General features: G+C 40.5%; 2 protein-coding genes across 2 annotated transcripts; one reads left to right on the top strand and one right to left on the bottom strand.

Annotated features, from left to right (window-relative positions):
* Positions 1-529: 529 nt before the first annotated feature.
* Positions 530-9,800, bottom strand: LOC137290764 (1-acyl-sn-glycerol-3-phosphate acyltransferase epsilon-like). Its single transcript, XM_067821880.1, has 8 exons — positions 9,502-9,800; positions 7,991-8,069; positions 7,500-7,615; positions 6,599-6,688; positions 5,805-5,895; positions 5,167-5,331; positions 4,255-4,378; positions 530-3,867 (listed from the first exon to the last, which is right to left on the bottom strand). Exons 1-8 carry the CDS (start codon positions 9,718-9,720, stop codon positions 3,636-3,638), a joined length of 1,116 nt encoding a protein of 371 aa, XP_067677981.1. The 5' UTR covers positions 9,721-9,800; the 3' UTR covers positions 530-3,635.
* A 39-nt stretch (positions 9,801-9,839) lies between these two features.
* LOC137291574 (uncharacterized) lies at positions 9,840-20,077 on the top strand. Its single transcript, XM_067822953.1, has 9 exons — positions 9,840-10,068; positions 12,784-12,871; positions 14,026-14,108; positions 14,704-14,902; positions 15,876-16,468; positions 17,281-17,368; positions 17,935-18,096; positions 18,661-18,788; positions 19,478-20,077. Exons 1-9 carry the CDS (start codon positions 9,967-9,969, stop codon positions 19,853-19,855), a joined length of 1,821 nt encoding a protein of 606 aa, XP_067679054.1. The 5' UTR covers positions 9,840-9,966; the 3' UTR covers positions 19,856-20,077.
* The last annotated feature ends 1,106 nt before the right edge of the window (positions 20,078-21,183 follow it).

Raw genomic sequence — 21,183 nt, 5'->3', positions numbered from 1 at the left:
CACTAATCTGGACAAATATGTCACAAGGAACATAGTACGTATAGTTTAACACCGTTTTGGGCAATATTCCAACTGAATGGCGTCGAGACAGTGCAGTGATAACAGCATGACCATCAATCTGCACAAATGGAAACCGATGATATGTGTCAACCAAGTATGCGAGGTTGACCACTTGATCCCGTTAGCTGCCTCTTAGGACGTATAAGTAGCCTTTAATGGCAAGCATGGGTTAGTGAAGACCTTTTCGACCCCGAATCTTCACGCGTACACAAGGAACATAACGCTTCAAAGTATAGATCACAAGATGATCACAGAAAGTGTTATCCTGTTACTTCCCCTGAATAGCTTTTCAGTCAGAACTATTGTCTTGCAAAACATTGTGTAACTTGAGCATTGATACAAAATCTATTAATTTGACAAATCTGAAAAGTGTGACACTCCAACACTGCATGAAACATTACTCACTCAGTTCATTGTTATTAATTATATGTGTTGACAAGTTATTTTCAAGCATGACAGGTCACTAGCATCAATGTTCATATGTTTATTTTGTTCACTATCTTAAACCAACAATGCTACATTCACACAATCTTGATTACACAAAGGGTTTTGATTACAATCTTGGCACAATACAACAACATATCACTAATGATATTGGCTAAAATCTGTAAAAGCACTGTAACATGATAAAGAAAACTGCACCATCTTCACGAATGTGTCAGGATCCAAAAAAGGAGGGCAGCCAATTCTACAATGATAACAAACACATTTGATTCACAGCTAAGGCCAGCCCAATTTATATCTTCTTTTACTGTTCCATTGGTTGTAATTTTTCGTGAATAAGAAAATAAAAATTAATAAAGTTTCCCCACTCAAAAAATAAAATCCTCATGTTGAGATACATTGAGTTAGACTTTGACTATGAAGGCAGTTTGTTGGACACTAAAACATAAGTATCCGTTCTGAGGGACTTAAAGCTGAATTATCTAACAATATTTGGTTAGAAATCAGTGATTCGAGCACCTCAGCAATTGTGAACTAAAAAAACGTCATTGAAAAAATCAAGCAGGTTTATGCTTTAACTGGTGATTTTTTTTCTCTCTCCTGCCTTTAGGTTTTCTGATGACTAACATCCGAGAAAGAAGAAACAAAACTGATCTGGCCTAAGGGAAGAATTTCTGGAAATCTTGAATAATCTGGAAGATGCAATATTTTAATACCAGATAGATATCTACACTCAGGGCTTAATTTCTGGAAATATGTTGCACCATGAGGTTTGGTAGTGATGATTTAGAACAGTTTAAGATGGACCATTGCAAGTCCTAAATGCTCCAGTCAAGTCCTGATGCTAGAGGCTGTTATGTTTCTGGCTGACTTGATATTATAAAGGCAGCTCCCCTCTACCCTGAATAATGTCACATCTCAGCTTGCCTGTGTAACACTGGCGAGATCTCCAGCCTGAAGAATGTAACATCTCTTTTTACCTGCATAACACAGGGTACTATGGAGAGTTTCATCTCAGACTGCCTGTGTTTTGCAATAGGGTAGATCTCTACCCTGGAGGGTCCCATCTCAGGGTACAGAGTAGAGATCTATACCCTGAAGACTGAACAAGCACAAGACTCTAAATAATGTCATTTTACACAAATAGAATGTAACACTGATTAGATGAGGAAGCACATTTGCTTGATGCTGTAGGTAACACAGTATGGCACATCTGAGCCAAGTGCACATTATGCAATATACATGACAAAGGTGTGGCACATCTGACTGATATTATGAGCTTGCACATTTGATTCATGCACTATAAGTTGGATATGGGTGTGCTTAGAAACACAACACATCACTCACACAAACAGATATAACAGCAATAACAATCGACAAAGTCCAGTGAAAGGCAACATTTGATTTAACGTGACTAAATATTACTGTCATGATAAAGCTGATATTGTTACCACGGTAACATTGCAGCAAGACTTGTCTTTGATTATTGTCCTGGATTATTGTCCTGCACCCTCAACAAACAATTACATGCAATGAACAAAACAAATACAAATTGGTAAAAAACATGCAATACATTCTCACATTCTTCTACACAAAATTATGACTGAGCAATTCATCACTATAAAACAATAACATTTTGTTCATGCGGCAACGAGTAACCAGTGGGCCACATCTCCATTACAGACTCCAGTTCTTCAACAATCCTAACAATGGCACAAAAAGCAGTGACTGATAAGGCAGCAATCCTAGTTTTAACGAAAAACATATTCCTGATATAAATCCACTCTTCAATCCTAGTTTTAACAAGGGCTATCTTTGGATCCCTGTCCACTCAATCCTTATTTTAACACCAGCCATATTCAGATACCTCTCCACTCATCAATCCTAATTTTAACTTAGACCATGTTCCACACGAGTCCTACTTTTATCATCAACCATGTCATGACATCATTCTCCAAAACAACACTGTTCATATAACTTCAACAGCAACCATGTTCAAAAACACAGCTCATTAATCTTAACTGGATCATCAACCAATTTCCATATTAGTCTGAAATCTTCACTTTGACATCAAGTATCTTCCTACTGTAGGTCAGCTCACTGAACACATGCAACTTACAGAATGAATAGACACCGATGTTTGGAACTTGAACAACACACATTCCAGACACAGATTATTGTCTCACCTACTTCAGGCACATATTGTGTACTCACATATTACAAATGCATTATGCATGTGATACACTCCACACATTGTCAAGAATCAACATGTCAACAGACAATCCAGATACACTATGTCAGGGGACAATTTTGTCATGTGATTTGTCTTCCCATTCCTGACATTGATCAACATTCAGACACACAACGTCAAGAGACAATCCATGCACACAATCTGTCAACAAAAGAATCCAGGGTATCCAGACTGTATCCACTATCAACCCAGACAAACATTATGTATGAACAAGCACTACTGACACACAATGTGACTAGACATGATCCAGACACACAATATACCTATAGGCACTACAGACATACAATGTGTCAACAAACAATCCAGACACAATGTGCCAACATACAATCCAGGGCCCCGTTTCACAAAACTCTCATAAACCTAAGATCTTGTAACTTTTCTCGTAGCATTTGCACCTCCTATGTTACAGTATACCAGATACAAATGCTACGAAAAAAGTTACAATATCTTAGGCTTACTAGAGTTTTGTGAAATGGGCCCCATGCAAATAATCCAAACATACAATCCTGCAGAAAATGAGTCAACACACAAGACACAGTCTCACACATTACTGCTTGTAGTCACAGTCCCACAGTAAGCTGACCCAAAAACAATCCCTTCACACTCAATAATGCCTGGTTATCACACACAGGAGCCTGTGTATCATCACACAGAAACTGGTTCTCAGATCACAGATGAGCTGGCCTTGGTGCGAGACCCTAGGACCCCAGTCAACATTAGTTCATTGTCTTGCTCTCATCAACTGAGTCAGTGTCAACACGACAAAGTGACAAATTTTGGCAAGGAAAAGAAGACTGAGAAGCACTGCAAATACTCTGGCAGAGTCATGATATTATGTCGGACATCTAGCGCAGATACACATCCCTAAGTGATCTCCTCATTAAGAGCGCACTGCCATCCACAGACAGCCAGCTGCTGTGGAGCCAAGGGCCACCTTCCAGTACAGGGCTCGGCCCTCTGACGTAGCCAGCACCGCGGTGAAGAGTCCGCCCCAGAAAATGAAGGCAGGTGCTGTAGAGGCGAGAGGAAGACTTGACACAACTCGCTTGCCTGGGAAACACTGGCGAGGCTCACTGCAACTGTTGTTGGCGGAATAGAAGTGGGACAGAAGTCTGTAACAGAATGGATATAACATGTGTTAGACAATTATCAAGGTAAATCAAAATGATTGCATTGTTGTTCACCAGGTACATAGGGAACTGAATGTCACTTCATAATTATCTTTTCAAAAGGGTATCATCTTGACCGAAGATATTTTCATTAAGTATTGCTACATCACATCAAACACCCAATGACTACCTCTAACCAACCACCTATCACATCTTGCTAACCACTGTTTACTTATAACCAATCATTATGTCTACAAAACACACATGAACCACCTCTAACCAAACAAGATCAACTCCAATCCTCCACCCACAACCGCGAACCAACCATCACCTCTTCCTTCCTATGCATCCATTATCTTCAATCATCTACCACTACCCTGATCTACTCACTTTTCTTTTTCCTGGAAGCGTTGCTGCACCCACTGCGAGAGCTTTTCCTCCTGGTCCGGGACTTCAGACAAGGGTATACGTGATATATGTAGGTGAAGCTGTTTGCTGCTGCCCTGCAGGAACTCTGTCAAACACCATCATCATCATCTCACACAGAACACAGAAATTTCAATACAATGCATTCGTACAAATATTATATGGTGTAGTCACTAGCTTAGACAAAGGAATGAAATATTGCCATGTTCCAGCCACAGGAAATGCTGCCAGTACAAGTAAGGCTGAACACTTGACACAGTTCAAGTGGTAAAGTTTCTCACTAGACATTGTGGTTAAACAGTAAGATGAGCAAGTGTGGTTTTACACAGTTTTCAGTGATGTTCGAGCAACATCACAGCAGGGGGCCACCAGAAACGGGCTTCACACATTGTATTTGAACCCACACAAAGAATCAATCCAAGCTTTCTGGGTGCCTTGAGTGAACATTTTAGCCACTATTTCACTCTACCATCCCCACAGTAAGGTACTGACATGTAATGTTCTCTAACCAATATAAGTCAGTAAAGTCCCTTGCTTGGACACAAACCACAATTATTCTGATGCTACGTTAGACACCCTGTCCATATGATCAGACAGGTAAACTCTTTCAACAAGCCAACAAACTAAGGACTGTACTTTTGGGATGGCTCCACACCATGGTACATGTGCAACAAATATCACATTGAGCGTAGCCAGTGTCACAAGGCGGTGATACAATGGCTATGTTTTTAGTTGTACAAACCTTAAGACAGTCAGTTTACTTTATATAGGCAAGTCATCAGTACATGCTGACCTAATACAGGGAGTAACTGGCAATAACAGAAAAGTAACACCACTAAGCCCTGTGTGTGGTGAAACCAATCCTGTAAAACATACCTGGCATCCCTGGAGAAGACAGTCTCTCCCCATTCTCCTTGGCTACTGTGTTGCCATAGGCAATGGTAATATCATACACAGCATCCAGACAGGTCCTCATCTGCAGCAGTCCAACTTGCAGGGCTCGGTAGCGAGGGGTGAGGACGTGGTGGAGGACAGGATAACCTGCAGAAACAAAACAAGTCAGTTTTGTTACATGTGTCTTACTCTTGGTTCATTACATTGAACAGTTCAGTGAAGGATAAGTGAGTTTAGTTTTATCCCACACTGAGCAATACTCCAGCTTTCTGGCGGGAGTCCGTAAATAATCGCGCCTGGACCAGACAGTCCATTGACCAACAGATCCTGTTGTTAACAACAAGAGGCATGGTCGCCATTTGTGGCAAGTATAGGTTGCTGAAAACCTATTCTACCCCTAATCTCAGTTCAGTGTAGAAAAAATTAATGCTGTACCATACTTTTTAGGAAATGCAAAATTATTAGAAAGCACCAGTTTACCCCTAGACTGATCTGTAAAACAGTTTGAACAACAGAATTCAACAGTTTCGAACTTGTACAAATATATCACAATCATATCCTGAGCTGAGTGTAAAGAAAACAGAAGTTTAAGCTCACAGACAGAACTCAAAGCATCCTACCCTGCGCCTTGGCAAAGTCCTGACTCTTCTTGATCACATCCGGCAGTTCGGGGTTGAAGCGAGTGCCTTCAGGAAACACCACAAACCATGTCTGCAAAATGCAGCCGGCTGTCAACAAAGCTGTCATTCCTTGAACAGCACACACCAAAACAACTACCATGACAGTGTGTATGAACACAGAAGTAAGCATAGCTGAAGACAACCTCCATTAATGTGTTAACGAAATACTAGTGCAAAAATACACATAAACTTGTAAACATATGGAACAGTTTGTCCCATCATTGTGGAGAATCTGAAACACTGTTGACATACAGTGAGTGAGTGAGTGAGTGAGTTTAGTTTTACACTGCCCTCAGCAATATTCCAGCCATATGGTGGCGGTCTGTAAATAATCAAGTCTGGACCAGACAATCGAGTGACCAACAACAGAGCATCAATCTGCGCAATTGGGAAGCGATGACATGTGTCAACCAACTCAGAGAGCCTGACCACCCGATCCCATTAGTCACCTCTTACAACAAGCAGAGCCAACTTTAATGGCAAGCATGGGTTGCTGAAGGCCTATTCTACCCCTGGACCTTCACGGGTTGTTTACATACAGAAATCAACCTAAAATCAATACGACTTTCAACAAGTCTAAGCAAGGCATTGAGCTACATGTATCCATTCTCTTTGAAGGTTCATGTCAAGACATAAATAGTAACAATACAATCACAATTGCAGTAAGTCTTGATGATTACACTGATGATGCAGTGTGCCAATCATGCATACCCTGATTACACTACAGAACTTACAGGGGTCTTGTCTCTCTGAAGTCTCTCCAGCTGCCGACTGGCTCGATCTTTATCAAATTTTCCACTTCTCTTGACATACAAACAGTCATGCTGGAAAATCACATCAGAATCTATATCATCAATATGGGAAAGTCATTGCACATCATGCTGAGTATGACATACAGAACGACAATACTTAACAAGATGCCATATGGTTCCTGAAGCTATCTATATGTTCACAGAAACGCTAATACAAGCCTTTGTTATATGAGTGAGTTGGTGTTCAAAAACACTTTCACTGATTATCATAGCAGACACAGACATAACATCAAGACTGGAGGATCCTGACTCAATATGAAAACTAAAGTACTTTAGGAAATAGGCAAAAAAATGTTTTTTCACATTTATAACCACAATTTATGTAGTGGATGAGTGAAAGGGTGAAATATCTGTTAAACTATGTTTGACCTAACTACATTTCCAGTGGTAGGGAGATAGGAAACATGAAAAATGGACTTTACTGATGAGAGTTTAGCGCAGAAATGAACTTTTTCCCAGTCCAAAGCAACCTATTTTGAACAGACCATGGTCTTTATGCAAATTAGTGAGCGACTATTTAGTATTACAATGGGCACTTTATGAATGTCCATTTTAAAGTAGACTTGGCTCCATTATAAACAATAGCTGGCATAAAAAACAATAACTTTCCTGCTGAAACTATTAAGGATGTAGCTACCACAGAGTCTCACTATAAAAAGAAACAGGAAGTAGGGGTCGTCTCAAAAGCAAAACCAGGATGGGTTTAGATTTACTTACATTATCATATGCAGCATTCCTAGTGTTCAACTATGGTTTGAGATTTGATCGATGTGTTATGAGAAAGGGAAAGTTCAAAGACATGAATGAACTCATCAGTACCGACCTGTGCTAGATAGAATCCATATAAGGGAAAGAACCTGAGACCATCTTTCAGGACATAGCGGAGAGTTCCCAGCATTCCCTGTCTGATAGCCAGCATGTCACACACAACCCAGTCCACTGTGTGTAAAGAGCACATTATGTTGGTCGGCACACTAAACATATTACAGAAATCACTGCTGGACAAACTTCCAATGATACCTGTGAACAATCTTTCCAGTCACTAACCTAATGCTGATAACTCGACTTCCCATTCCCAATCACTTCCTATTCCACTTCCCAATCACTCCTGTCCAAATTTTCCAATTACTCCATGATTCCACACTCTACCATTTCTCCTTTTCCACTTCCCAATCATTCCTTTTCACATCTGCAAATAACTCCACTTCACACCTGCTAATCATTCCTGTTCACACTTGCCAAGCAATTATGAGATCAGATGAAATACAAAATAAAACTCTTAGGTCAGTACAGTTCTAGATGGCCTTGACCTACCTGTACACTGGTGGTTGGACATGTACAGAACATTCTCCTGCTTGGATGTCAGGACTTCAGTGTCCCCATACAGGTAAATCTGGAACAAAGGAATAACAGAAATCTTGGGTGCTCTTTACATTTACCAACTTGACATGAATAAGTTATACCATTAGTGAGCCTATAAATACTGGACAGACTGATATTGACTAGCACAGATATGAGTGAAATATAATTCTTGACTGCTTTTAGCAATAGTCCCACATTATTATCATGAAAGACCACCTGAAATGGATTTCACATATTGTGCCCCTGTGGGCAGCTGTAAATGAAGCAGAAAATAGGTACAAAATACCTCAACAAAAACAGTTAACAACTGTCATGATGAGAAACCACAAAAAGTCTGTTGCTTTTATTACGGTTTACTTCTCAATATTCCAAAGAATGTCATGGTCATGTTCAGGCAGGTATTTGCCATGACCTGCTGATCATTCTGAGGACAGGATGTTCAGGCCACTGTAGAAAGCCTGAATATGGCAGGGATTGGCATTAACCTGTTCGTTTAAGACTAGTTAATACCTAGAGGAATTACACATTACTGTTGTTTTTAAATCAGCATAATTTTCCTGAACCACAACAATGGCAGGTTATCCAAATAGGATGAATATTGGAATTGAAACAAATGTCTTTTCCTGACATCACCTCATAAAAGATTTAACAGGGGCATACTCACTGGAATTATGGGGATTCTCTGTGGGGACAGAGGCATACTGTCAGGGTGGGAGCATATACCATGGTGGTTAGAGCATACTGTAGTGATAGGGCATTCTTTGTGGTGGTACCACTCCTTAGGGGTATATTCACAGACATCAATTTTCATGCAAGTCAAATTTATCACTACTGGCAAACAAGGATAAGTTGAGCACCGACCTGACAATTCAGGCCCCAGACTGTCCACTATCAAGTGTAGTGCAATGGGAGGAGCATGTGGTCTGTCTCAGCAAACTTCTACATGCAGAATCAATTTCATAGTCAGGCACAGCATGTGCACTAGCCTTTATCAGCGCTCTACCTTTCACAAACCAAGTGGATTTGCTCACTGCTGTACACAGCCTATTTCTTAGAAACGCGTTCTCGGTATTACTCCAACTTAGCTTTGTTTGCCAGCAGTGCCCACAACCTTGTGACCGGTTCCACGTGCACAAAGCAACACATTATTCGCGACATGATTATCAGGAGTCAGTGTTAAGTGCCTGTGTTAACATGACTAAGTTCATTATGGAAGTGATGTTGGCGATAAGAAGACTTAACCCCACAATTTGAACACAGACTTGAGAAAATCGTAAAAGAGCTAGCTAAACACTGTCCTTTACAGAATCGGGACTGCCTTCTAATGTCACTGCATATTCTGAGTAGGGATTACGCAATTTAGCCTTGTGCCATCATGGACAATGCGTATGTTATGAATTTTGTATGTTGAGCTTAAAGAACAAAAAAAACTTTAGTTAAAAATCAAACCGCATGCGCCTTACCTCTACTCCTGTGTAGTTCTCGAAAAAAAATAGTACAAGTCGTTGGTAGGCCGAATATAAAAGGTCGTCCCCGCGTCGGTAGTAACGCCTCGGTAGAATTGCGGTTGCCATTCGCACTGCCATCCATACGGTGATGTAGGCTGGGGCGGACCCCAACATAACTGCAGTCGGGACCACCCATCTCAGTGACTGCAGATACACTAACAAGGACAACAACATCGTCGACCTGTCAAAATGTGCTCTGCAACCATGTGAGAAAAACGGAAGTGTGAGATACCTGCGATACGCATGCGTGTCTTGTGGCTGGTTTCGCCTTTGACCTCTGTGTGACGTCACAGATGTAAACTTACACACGTGCAGAGGCAATGATTGACCGGACAGGTCGCAGTCAAGTGGAATATGATGACTTGATGAGAAGTTCACACTTCCACATGTCAACATTTAGTCCGGTGTAGATTTTACAAGATGAAGGGAAAAGACGACAAAGATAAGCAGTCATCTTCTACAGGGAAAGATGCTGTTGATGCCACATCTATTCTAAAGAAGTTAACTCCCAAACTCAAAAAGGTACTTTTAGTGTGTTAAGACCAAGCTAAAAAAGTCTGTGCCTGAAAAAAAAACGAACAAAAAAGCATAATCCATATACCACAGCCAGATGAAAGCATGTTTGTTCATGTGTAACAATGTAGATGCAACATACGGGATATATAAGTACAACTTATGTCAATCCGTTGTTCTAAATCATAAATTAAAATAGTCTTTTTTGGTAGTATGATTCGTTCAAACACCAGTGACTAGCCATTGATATGGATATACCTACGATTTATTTCTTAATTTACCGTTCAATTAAACTCATTCTGTTTGGGGTCAAATATTTCATTTTCCAATTTATAACAAATTCAGTGGTCATGAAAGCTAAGTATTTATACATGTCTCTAATAATTTCAGAGCGGTATTTATTCATATATCATCTACACTATTTAGACGAATGAAATTCACACTAAGAACCTGATCATGCTTTAATGTAATGATCCATTTGTAGTTTCATTTTTCTAAGCATCAGGAATAATGCTTACCTTAGACCTTTCATTTTATATCTGTTCAAACAACTTATGTTACAATTGTTTAGTCTTTGCACAATCTCTTTATATTCAGTTTTGACAGCAGTGTGTTGGAATTTATTTTTGACCATTTTGTCTCTTTTAGGTACCAAAGAAGAAAATCACATGAGAGACACATGTAGTAACACACATTTTTATTTGCTGAATTGTGTTATAAAAACCTTCCAATGGAATCTAAAGTATCAAAAGGAGCAAAAAGATTTTTTGCTACTTTGTTATTGTCCAAAAAGGTGGGAAAAGATAAAATACAAGAGTGATGTGTTGGAATTTAAGGTATGCTTACAGTTTTGTTGTGCACATTTTAGTTGTTCAATCTGTTGGGAATTTTAAACTCTACATATCCACTTTTATCACATTTTATGTATATTTTTACATCTTCTCGGAAACATTTTGTGTTTTCAGTTTTCAGCATTCTGTGAATAAGACCCACCACAGATGTTTTAAGAATTCTCTTTCGCTGCTTCATGTACAATGAAAGCCATTTCTATCATAAACTGTGAAATTTCTTAAGATGTGAGTCGAGAAAGGTTTGATGTTGGATACAAAGACTAATTTGGTTTTGTAAAGGGCCTTCACAAATACCCCAACACCAATTTCTAAAAATTATAACATCCTCAGCTTTTGTTTAAAACAGAATATGCCCATGAGTATTCCATGATTTCTTAAACAGTTGAAGTTGAGGTTCAACTGTAATACCCCCAAAGCAATTTTTAAACTGACATGCTCATGCTTGAAGTTAATGTGTTTTTATCGTCTGTCCATGATCATTATGTTTCAGGAGGATAACTCAGAAACCGTTCAATATTTTTAGACCAAACTTGATAGATGTAGTAGTCTCAGCCTATGGTTGTGCCTTTTGCTATTTATTGATTTTTGGCATTTATATTTTTTTTGTTTTTCCATGGAACATTTTGGTGTTAGTCTTATGGTGGGATGGGCCGTTTCCGGAGTAGAACTCAAAAACCGTTGAAATATTTTTCTGCAAAATTTGGTAGATATATCAATCAAAACCTAAAGTGGTGCCTTTTGCTATATACAGGTTTTAGTGATTTATTTTTTTCTCGGTTTCCATGGAAACATTTCGGACATAGTCTGAAAAGTGAGAGGTGTGTTTCGTTTCCAGAGCAGAACTCAAAAACCGTTCAATATTTTTCTGCAAAACTTGGTAGATATATCATTCAGAACCTAAAGTGGTGCCTTTTGCTATGTACAGGCCTTTGTGATTTATTATTTTCTCGGTTTCCATGCAAACGTTTCGGACATAGTCTCAAAATGGTGGGATGGGCTTCGTTTCCAGAGAAGAACTCAAAAAACGTTCAATATTTTTCTGCAAAACTGGGTAGATATATCAATCAGAACCTAAAGTGGTGCCTTTTGCTATGTGCAGGCTTTTGTGATTTATTATTTTCTCGGTTTCCATGGAAACGTTTCAGACATAGTCTCAAAATGGTGGGATGGGCTTCGTTTCTGGAGCAGAACTCAAAAACCGTTCAATATTTTTCTGCAAAACTGGGTAGATATATCAGTCAGAAGCTGAAGTGGTGCCTTTTGCTATGTACAGGTTCTGATGATGTATTATTTTCTCTGTTCCATGAACACGTTGCTGACTTCGTTTCCGGAGCACAACTCGAAAACCATTTCATATCTTTCAAAAGATCTTGGCAGATATATGAGACAAATCTTCTGATGACTCTTGTTACATCAGATGCTGTTCATTTTCAGATGAAAATTACAATCTGAGCAGTCTTGAACATATTCCAATTCAGTATATGAAAATTTTTGATCGCTTGTATCTAAATGTGTTTCCATGGAAGTGCTCATGGAAGAAATATCTATAGAAAACCTATCTATTTTTACATGAATATTCAGTTCAGGGCCCACTTGCACAAAGCGATCTTAGTGCTACAGTTATTGTAACTCCCATTCAGCATAGGCTTAAGATAGCCTTAACGCTAAGATTGCTTTGTGCAAGTAGGCCCAGGATTGTATGTGTAATTAAAGAGCTACTTGAGGAAATGAAAAATTGTTTTCCAACTGTGAGACCACAAAATGTGTATTTTCAGCCTTGATGACCAAAAGGCAATAATAAATATAATTTACCAACAATTCTGAATATAATTACTCATGGTGTTTTTCCTAACAATTGATGTTGATATTTCAGTCCATGCATGACCTGAACGTTGAAGACAAAGCTGGTATTTCTCAGGGGAATTCCAGACAGGTGTCCACCTCAAGCCTTGAGAAGACAGGTGAGAGCAGGGATACACGTCTGCTCACTCAGGTTGTTGTCAGGGATAATGATGTCATGGAGGATGGTTGCAAGGGAGCTGGTTGTCAGGGAGGGTGATTGTCAAGGAAAAGGTGGTTGTCAGGAAGGGTGGTTGTACAGAAGAAAGGGGGGGGGTTATGGAGTGTGGTTGTCAGGGAGAAGGTTGTTGTCAGGGAGGCTGGTTGTCCAGAAGAAGGGCATTCTTATGGTTATGGAGAGTGGTTGTCAAGGAGAAGGTGGTTGTCATGGAGGACGGTTGTCAGGGAAAAGGTGGTTGTCATGGAGGGTGGTTGTACAGAAGAAAGAGGTTGTTATGGAGGGTGGTTGTCAGGGAGACTGGTTGTCCGGAAGAAGTGAGTTCTTATGGAGAGTGGTTGATAGGTTGATAGGGAGGTTGTCAGGGAGAAGGTGCTTGTTAGGAAGAAAGTGCTTGTCATGGGGGTAGGTGGTTGCCAGGGAGAAAAAGGTTGTCATGGAAGGATGGTCAGGGCGAAAGTGGTTGTCATGGAAGATGATTGCCAGGGAGAAGGTGGTTACGGAGGGTGGTTGTCACCGAGAAGGTGGTTGCCAGGGAGAAAGTGGTCGTCATGGATGGTGGTTGTCAGGGAGGATGGTTTTCAGGGACAAGATGTTGTCATAGAGGATGGTTGTCAGGGAGAATGTGATTGTTAGGGAGAAAGTGGCTGTCATGGAGGGTGGTTGTCAGGGAGAGCGTTGTCATGGAGGGTGGGTGCCAGGGACAAGGTGGTTGTCATGGAGAGAAGATGAATAGCTAGAGGTAGATTCTTGTCAGGGTGGTGGTGGTTGTCTTTGAGATGCAAGAGGTGGGATGGGTGCTAGCAAGATGGTGTAAGGGAATGGAAGAAATGTCTGTCAGGTGGTTGTAAGTGAAGGGGTTGTTGTCAGAGAGGAAGTAGTTTTCAAGATGGAGAGATAGGGAAGGGTTTAAGAAGATGGTTTTCAACAAGAAGAGAGTTGCCATATGGAAAGGTGGATTGGTCTCATGGATAAAAGGGAGATGCTGCAAATGGTTATGAGATAACAGTCACAATCATGGACTCTCATCTTTAACTATTGGTGATGTTGCTAAAATGAAATATTGTTTCTCTCCAAAAGCTGCTTTTCAAATTTCAGCCAGTCGAAAGTCAGTTGGTGATGAGCAAAGACCAGACTGGTACGAGGAGCTCAGTGATGACCATGTCAGTGCCTTCAAGGAGGTGAGTTGTCTCCCATGTCAGTACCTTCATGGAGGTGACTTGTCTCCCTGAGTACCCTTTCAGGTTCAAGCCGCGCAAACCTAATCATTGTGCATGCACTATAGGCACAGTGCAGCTGTTGAAACTACTTTTTCCCTCAGCCCTGGAGGAAAATTAGTGAACCATTTGAGCTCTAATTTCTCAGGCTTTTTTTATCACATTATTTTCAGCTTTATAAGTAGAGTTTGCCTTATTGATAATTTGTTATTGTATGTCCATACCAAATGCAATGAGAATCTGCAAAGTTGTATTTTGCGTTGCATGTGACCTTTAATTTTTTTTTTTTTTTTTTGGTAAACATTAGCTCATCATGCCAAAGACTCAGCCTCATTTCCCCCCCCACCTCCCATGGGAACAATGTGTGAAGGCACTTTCTGATCTTACCTGCCATGTTATAGCTGGAATGTTGTCAAAAAGTGGCATAAAAACATGCTCACTCACCTACTCACTCACACTCAAAATGTTGACTTTTTTGTACATAAAAATAATTGAATCATTTCCCACTGATGTCTGAAATACCCAGCAATATGTTCACATCTTCTGTTGTGTGACCCAGGTATTTGATATGCTGGATTCGAGCCACACAGGGACGTTGAATGCTGACAGTCTGTACAAAGGCTTGAGACGTGTGGACAGTGAGATCACAAGAGATGAGGTGGAGGATGTGCTGCGCAACCTCGACAAGGATGGCAATGGAGAAATTGATTTTGAGGAATTCCTTTTTCACATCAGTCACCAAGGTGACCAAGAAACTGGTGAGTTACCATGGTGATGGGGACATGGCAAGTTGTTGCAGTAATGATGGATCATGAATAGGATGTGGTCAGTTATCCTAGTTATATGGCAGCAGGACGAGGGAAGTAGTTGTCCTAGTTACATTGTCACTTGGCCATGGAGATTGTGAGTTGTCATGGAAACAGGGCAACAGGACAAGGGAAATAGCTGTCCTAATTACATTGTTATTTGACTATGGAGATTATGAGTTGTCATGGGAACGGGACAATAGGATACAGTAAATGATCAGTTGTCCTAGTTACAGTGTTTCTTGACCATGGAGATTGTGAGTCGTCATGGAAACAGGGAAACAGAACAAGGGAAATAGTCAGTTGTCCTAGTTACAGTGTTACTAGGCCATGGAGATTGTAGGTTGTGATGGAAACAGGGGAACAGAATGCGGGAAATAGTTGTCCTAGATGCAGGATTTCTTCAGCATGCAGATTGTGAGTTGTAACGGAAACAGGGGAACAGGACAAGGGACATAGTTGTCCCTGTAACAGAGTTATGGGACCATGGATGAATCAGCTGTTTCAGTTACTGGGGAGCAATGCCAGAGAAACATTCAGCTGTCAGAAAAACAGGAAAACTGGACAAGGTCATGAATTTTCATAATGCAAAATCAAGTTGTCATAGGACAGGGCATCCTTGTCATGCACATTGTAGACAAATATTTAGGGCAAAGGTCAGCTGTCACTGTATTAAGAGACAAATGTTTAATACATTCTTTATATACCATGCAAAAGAGTAGGGGATATCGGATTTACAAGATTGATGAAATCCAAATGATGAAGCCAAGAAGGAAACAGATGATGAAGAGAAATTGAGGGAAAATGTGACAATTTATTCTATTCCTTTGGAAATGTTTCATCTGTATGGATGTGTATTACTTTTTCTCATATGCATTGTCATTGATGAAAGGCACGCTCGCATGTATGTGGATATTGTCTACAGATGGTGAGGAGGGTACTGGACGTCGGAAAGCTCTCACCAGGCGCCAGCGGCTGTTCTACACTGCTATCACAGAATTTCACCTAAAGCGCACCTTGGAGACCATCCAGAAGGCCCATCTGGCTCGGGTCAACCAGCCCCATGTGTTGAGTCACTACACAGCAGGTGCACGACTTATTGGGCTAACTGACCGCCAACTGGCCAATGAGATGAAGAGGATGCAGAAGAGCATGAAGAAACAGCAGGGCTCTCCGTATGCTCAGCCACTACAACTGGTGGTCAAGGAGGGAGGGAAGAGGGTGGTCAGGAGGGCTATCAGACCAAGGAGGAAGCCTGGGCCCCCTGCAGCAACAGCTACAACCGCACCAGCAACTAGCAGTGACCCAGGACCAGTCACCACCCAGATCAGTCTTATGAAGCAAATGGCAACGAAGCCCACGATCTGCATACCCAGCGCTGGGCCACTGTCTGCTCATGACACCCATGATGCAAGGGGCAGTATGACCTCAGATCAAAAGAATGTTGGATGGTCAGGACTACGCACCAAATTTCAGGACCCTCCTCAGCCTAATGTCACCTTCGATAATGACCTGAGGGTAGGCTACATTAACATCTCCACAGCATGTCACCATGTTATGACTTCCTTGTACACAACCATCCTTCTTGTTATCTAGGGTACTGTAGCTCACCCTTTCATCTTTTGTTACTTGAAAGAACAAATCAGCATTCATCTGTTCAACAAAATGGCAATGGCAAATTGCAACAGGTTTTACAGGGGGTATTAATTATTAAAATGGACTCAATCCGATCGTGCGTTTGTCCGTCCATCTGTCTGTGCGTGCGTTGTGCACATTTGTCTTTTCCAGATCAGATCTTTAAAACCGTTCACTATTTCTTCACCAAACATGACACATAGATAGATCTGGTGGTGTACTGGTGCCTTTTGGTAGTTCTTGAATTCAGAATTACATGTTTTTGGTGTTTTCATGGCAACAAGTTTGACTTTGTCTCAAATTGGTGGTAGTGGTCTTTTCTAGAGCAGAACCTTTAAACTGTTCACCAAATTTCATACATATGCATATCTAGTGGTGAACTAGAATTTAAGACATTTATGTAGCAGAATTTAAACAAACATCATCAGAAGATGACATATCCCCCTAGTCCCCACATATTTGAAAGAACAAATCATCTGACAGTTACTTGAAGTCCAGCTTGATGTTCTTTTCAGACTTTTCATGTATTTTATATCACTATTGCCTCTTTCCTATCCAGCTGCCTGTATAAGTATATAAGTGGATCTTGTATGAATAGTAACAATGATAACAAGTATTATATATTCCCTGCATTATCTTGTTTGTTATACTGACATATCCTTGAAGGATGTCGATGTGATGTATTTATTCCACAGGAATCTTTTCGAATGCTCTCAGAGAGAGGAAGCATCATGGCCAAGTTGCCAGACATTAGCAAGATACTGGCAATGAGAGACAAAATTGGTAAGAGTTGTGGATGGGGAGAAGAGGTGACTCAGCGTAGGCATGTATGGTGGATGGTTGTGATTGGTTTTCATTTCATTTAAGGAATTGACATCGGGTGGATGTACCATCAAAATTACTGACGGCCTGTTCTACCTCAAACCTTCATGGTACATAATGTGGATGATCCTGGATCTGCATACAACTGCCCCCAGTTTTCTTGTTTGGAATAATGAAAGGACCCATGAAGGTCTTGGGTAGAATAGGCCTTCAGCAACCCATGCTTTGCTGCAAAAGGTGACTATGCTTGTCGTAAGAGGGGACTAATGGGATCGGGTGGTCAGGCTTGCTGACTTGGTTGACACATAATTGGTTCCCAGTTGTGCAGATTGATGCTCATGCTGTTGATCACTGGATTGTCTGGTCCAAACTTGATTATTTACAGACCGCCTCCATATAGCTGGAATATTGTTGAATGTGGCATAAAACTAAACTCCTTCACTCCTATAATGAAAGAACATTAATGTGTAGAATGTTCCAGCCACAACATGTTAATAACCTCAAGTGAGTATTTTTATTGTGTTTAGTTAAGGACATGGCGGACAAGAAGGAAGCAGAGCCCCAGGCAGCAGATGACCCAACTCCATCACCCCCAATACGTCCCACCAGGCCGGCTACAGCAAAACCGACATCCCCTGCCGCCCAGGCTGAACCGCCAGCAGAGAAGTCAAAGAAACCAAAGCGCAAAGGTGAAGAGAAACAGAGGGCTTTGTACCTACAATATTCAGGGATTATTTACAATGTTTCAAGCGTGCACAAAGTTTTTTAAGCTCCAGTGCCCTGTAATTTGTTTTCTCAATTACAGACATATGGCAGAAGGAAATGTTACCTGATGTTACCCTAAAACACATTCTCTTACAACTAAGGTTCATTAAAGGGGTGGATTGTTGTCATAATATGTAACAGAATGGACCATTATAGAGTGGGATTTCAGAAATTGTGTGTTGTAAATAATGAAGTGAAAACAGCATACCAGTTTACACAAAATTTTGCCAAAATTAATATGCATAATGAATATTGAATGAAAATGTTATAATATTTATCAAATAGATTGCAAGTGCAAGTCAAATTCCAGATATGTACAATCTGTATTATTGCCATCAGGACAGTTCTGTGAGGAGTATGTCAATCACACTGCCAATGATGTGTGATTGTGCTGGAATGAATTAAGTGTACAAGAGCCATTGATTACCTTCAGTTTAACCAAATCCATAGTATCAGTAGTATTTCAAGGGATGGTTGTCTGTGTACAGGTCGGGTGGTGTCAAAAGGATGGACAATATTCCGGGTAGATAGGGACAAGGTGCCCCTCCCTGCTCTGAAGATTAAGTATAAGCATCACAAGCCTACCATAGAGGACCTCCCCAACATCAGAGAAAAGGTGAGAATCTGAGGTTGTGATATCTTAGAGGACTTCCGCAATGTCAGAGAAAAGGTGAGAATCTGAGGTTGTGATATCTTAGAGGACTTGCCCAACATCAGAGAAAAGGTGAGAATCTGAGGTTGTGATATCTTAGAGGACTTGCCCAACATCAGAGAAAAGGTGAGAATCTGAGGTTGTGATATCTTAGAGGACTTGCCCAACATCAGAGAAAAGGTGAGAATCTGAGGTTGTGATATCTTAGAGGACCTCCCCAACATCAGAGAAAAGGTGAGAATCTGAGGTTGTGATATCTTAGAGGACTTCCCCAATGTCAGAGAAAAGGTGAGAATCTGAGGTTGTGATATCTTAGAGGACTTCCCCAATGTCAGAGAAAAGGTGAGAATTTGACGTTGTGATATCATTGAGGACTTGCCCAATATCAGTTAAAAGGTGATGAATTTAGGTTGTGATATCATAGAGGACTTGCCCAATATCAAAGCAAAGCTGAGACATTGAGGGCTATGTTGTCAGTTTGCAGTGGTTGACACTGCACTTTGTTCTGCAGCATATTTCACCACGTCCTATGGTCACACTGCAGGTTTTGTGATGCTGCATGTGTTGGTGTTTCCATGCTGCAGATGTTGTTGCAGTGTTTGGTGTTCCAGGTGTTATGTTGCACATGTCATGATGCTGGTGTCATTTTGCAGGTTTCAAAGGCAATTGATGACTACTACGAGAGTCTACGGCAAGCCCATGTCCAGAAGGGGTTGGACCACTGGGACAGAATCTATTCTCACCGTATCCGCTCACACAAACTGATGGAGAACTTCCGGGAAGTGTATCGAGCTTATTCCCCACACAAGCAAGAGGAAGCCTTTGTCGTATGTCCCTGGGTTATGGGACCATTCCGACACATTCCATCACCCAAAAATGGCCCTCGTTCTCCTTCGGCCACCTTTCACAGGCAACAGATTGGGGGACGGAAAAGTCCTGACCATGCTGCATACAGCAGCCGGTTATCTGGACGCAACTCTCAGGAGGGCCGAACATCAAGGGGAGAGAACAGGCCTGTCAGTGCATTCTGACCATTGGGACTTTTCACCACACTATATGCTGATTGCTTTAATCATGTGCTTCACTTAACTGTATTTTTTTATGTAAATATATTAGTTTGATTAAGGGTTATTAGAACATAAATCATACATATATTGAACATATTCTTGTTAATATTTTTGTGGAAAGAACCTATGGGACGATTATTTAGCCATTTTGTTAAAATTTAAACCTTATTAAAATCTCTCTGGTTGTATTTATAGTTTTTTACACTGATGCACACATACATGTAGAAGGTCCACTGGCTTATTGGTCAGTACAAAGTAGTTTTAGTTTACACATAGTGGATGCCTTTTAATATTTCAGCCTTTCAACAGAGAACAGAGAAAAACAAGATAAAATCATTTAGTGGGAAAAAACCCAAATATATCGAGTAATAATAATATAATAGGTGAGGTCAAATGAACTGTCAAGATTTTTGTCCTATGAATGTTGTCAATGTACTCATTTAACAATGACAACATTCTGAACATTAATTGGTGCATTAACATTAATTATAGAGCCATTTACTGTTAACTGGATAAATGATGCTGGACCTCCAAGTCTGGTGCAGTGATGATTTAGCATAATGTGACTGTCCCAGGCTAATTCATTCCTTTCATTGTATGTCACTCTAGGCATTTATCTAGTTTGCTAATCAGAAGACTGGCCTAATGCAAGCTTTTAAGTGTTCTCCTCATATTGTTTTGCATAGCTATACATACATGAGGAAAAGAAATACTGCTACACTTGTGACGTTTATCCCTCATGTTGCCATTGTGACATGTGGACAACTTCGAATACAAGAACTACTGCATGGCATCTTTAAACACTTTGCGTAATAACCATAGTAACCAAAGGCTCTAATCATCTATATACATGGGAAAAATTTACACAACACTCAGATTTTAACTTATCGCCATTTTCATAGCCAAAATATTTGCATTATTTATTTATTTGTTTTTGTGATTATTCTAACTCTTCGAGTGCACCATACATTGATTTTGAAAATGCACATGCTGCGGTAAAAGGCAAGCATCACATGCAATATGTGCACCTATCATTAAGCAAGTATAAAGTTTAAGTAAACTGTTCTTACAGGATCATAAACTTGGAAAATCATTTGATTTCATTGTTGAGCAATTCTGGGGCCACCCAAACTAATAAGTGCTCAAAAACAGCAAGTTGAGGACCTCTTAAAGAGTGAGTCAGTTATAAGTCAGTTTTGACTTTCGCCACTGTTAGCAATATTCCCAAAACATCACAAGGAGGGCCACCAGAAATGGTCTTCAAACATTCTTCCCATGTGGGGAACTGGGCA

This window comes from Haliotis asinina, chromosome 7, assembly GCF_037392515.1.
Source record: "Haliotis asinina isolate JCU_RB_2024 chromosome 7, JCU_Hal_asi_v2, whole genome shotgun sequence".
In the NCBI taxonomy this organism is placed as follows: Eukaryota; Metazoa; Mollusca; class Gastropoda; order Lepetellida; family Haliotidae; genus Haliotis; species Haliotis asinina.
Note: the sequence above shows the minus strand (reverse complement) of the source record. Positions and strands in the feature narration are given on the sequence as shown.